Source organism: Penaeus monodon, chromosome 22, assembly GCF_015228065.2.
Source record: "Penaeus monodon isolate SGIC_2016 chromosome 22, NSTDA_Pmon_1, whole genome shotgun sequence".
Classification (NCBI taxonomy): Eukaryota; Metazoa; Arthropoda; class Malacostraca; order Decapoda; family Penaeidae; genus Penaeus; species Penaeus monodon.
Window position 1 is genome coordinate 27,261,498 of NC_051407.1, and position 228 is coordinate 27,261,725.

At 46.9% G+C, this 228-nt stretch overlaps 1 protein-coding gene across 1 annotated transcript in view; it reads left to right on the plus strand.

The window, feature by feature from the left end:
- The window catches only part of LOC119587389 (histone H2A deubiquitinase MYSM1-like), a gene marked incomplete at its 5' end in the record, with an annotated part of 2,995 nt that overhangs the window by 1,766 nt on the left and 1,001 nt on the right, over positions 1-228 (plus strand). Inside the window, 1 exon segment of the mRNA XM_037936131.1 lies at positions 1-228. Within this exon segment, the coding sequence (XP_037792059.1) occupies positions 1-228 (228 nt within the window).

Genomic DNA, 228 nt, shown 5'->3' on the forward strand with positions numbered 1-228 from the left:
CAGCTCTCCCGTCTCTCAGCTGCCGTTCAAGATGAAGTCGCCTCAGAGACCGAAGAAGAAAAGTAAAAAACTCAAGCTCACTATTGGACTAAACGGGGTGAATCAGGAGGTTGTTAGTAGGCAAGTAAAGTCGCCAACAAAGGAGAGTGAGAGTCTCCCGAAGAAAAGTCCTGCACCATTCGTGGAGGGTCAGGTTGTTCATATAGTGAAAGATGACATGGAAGAAAG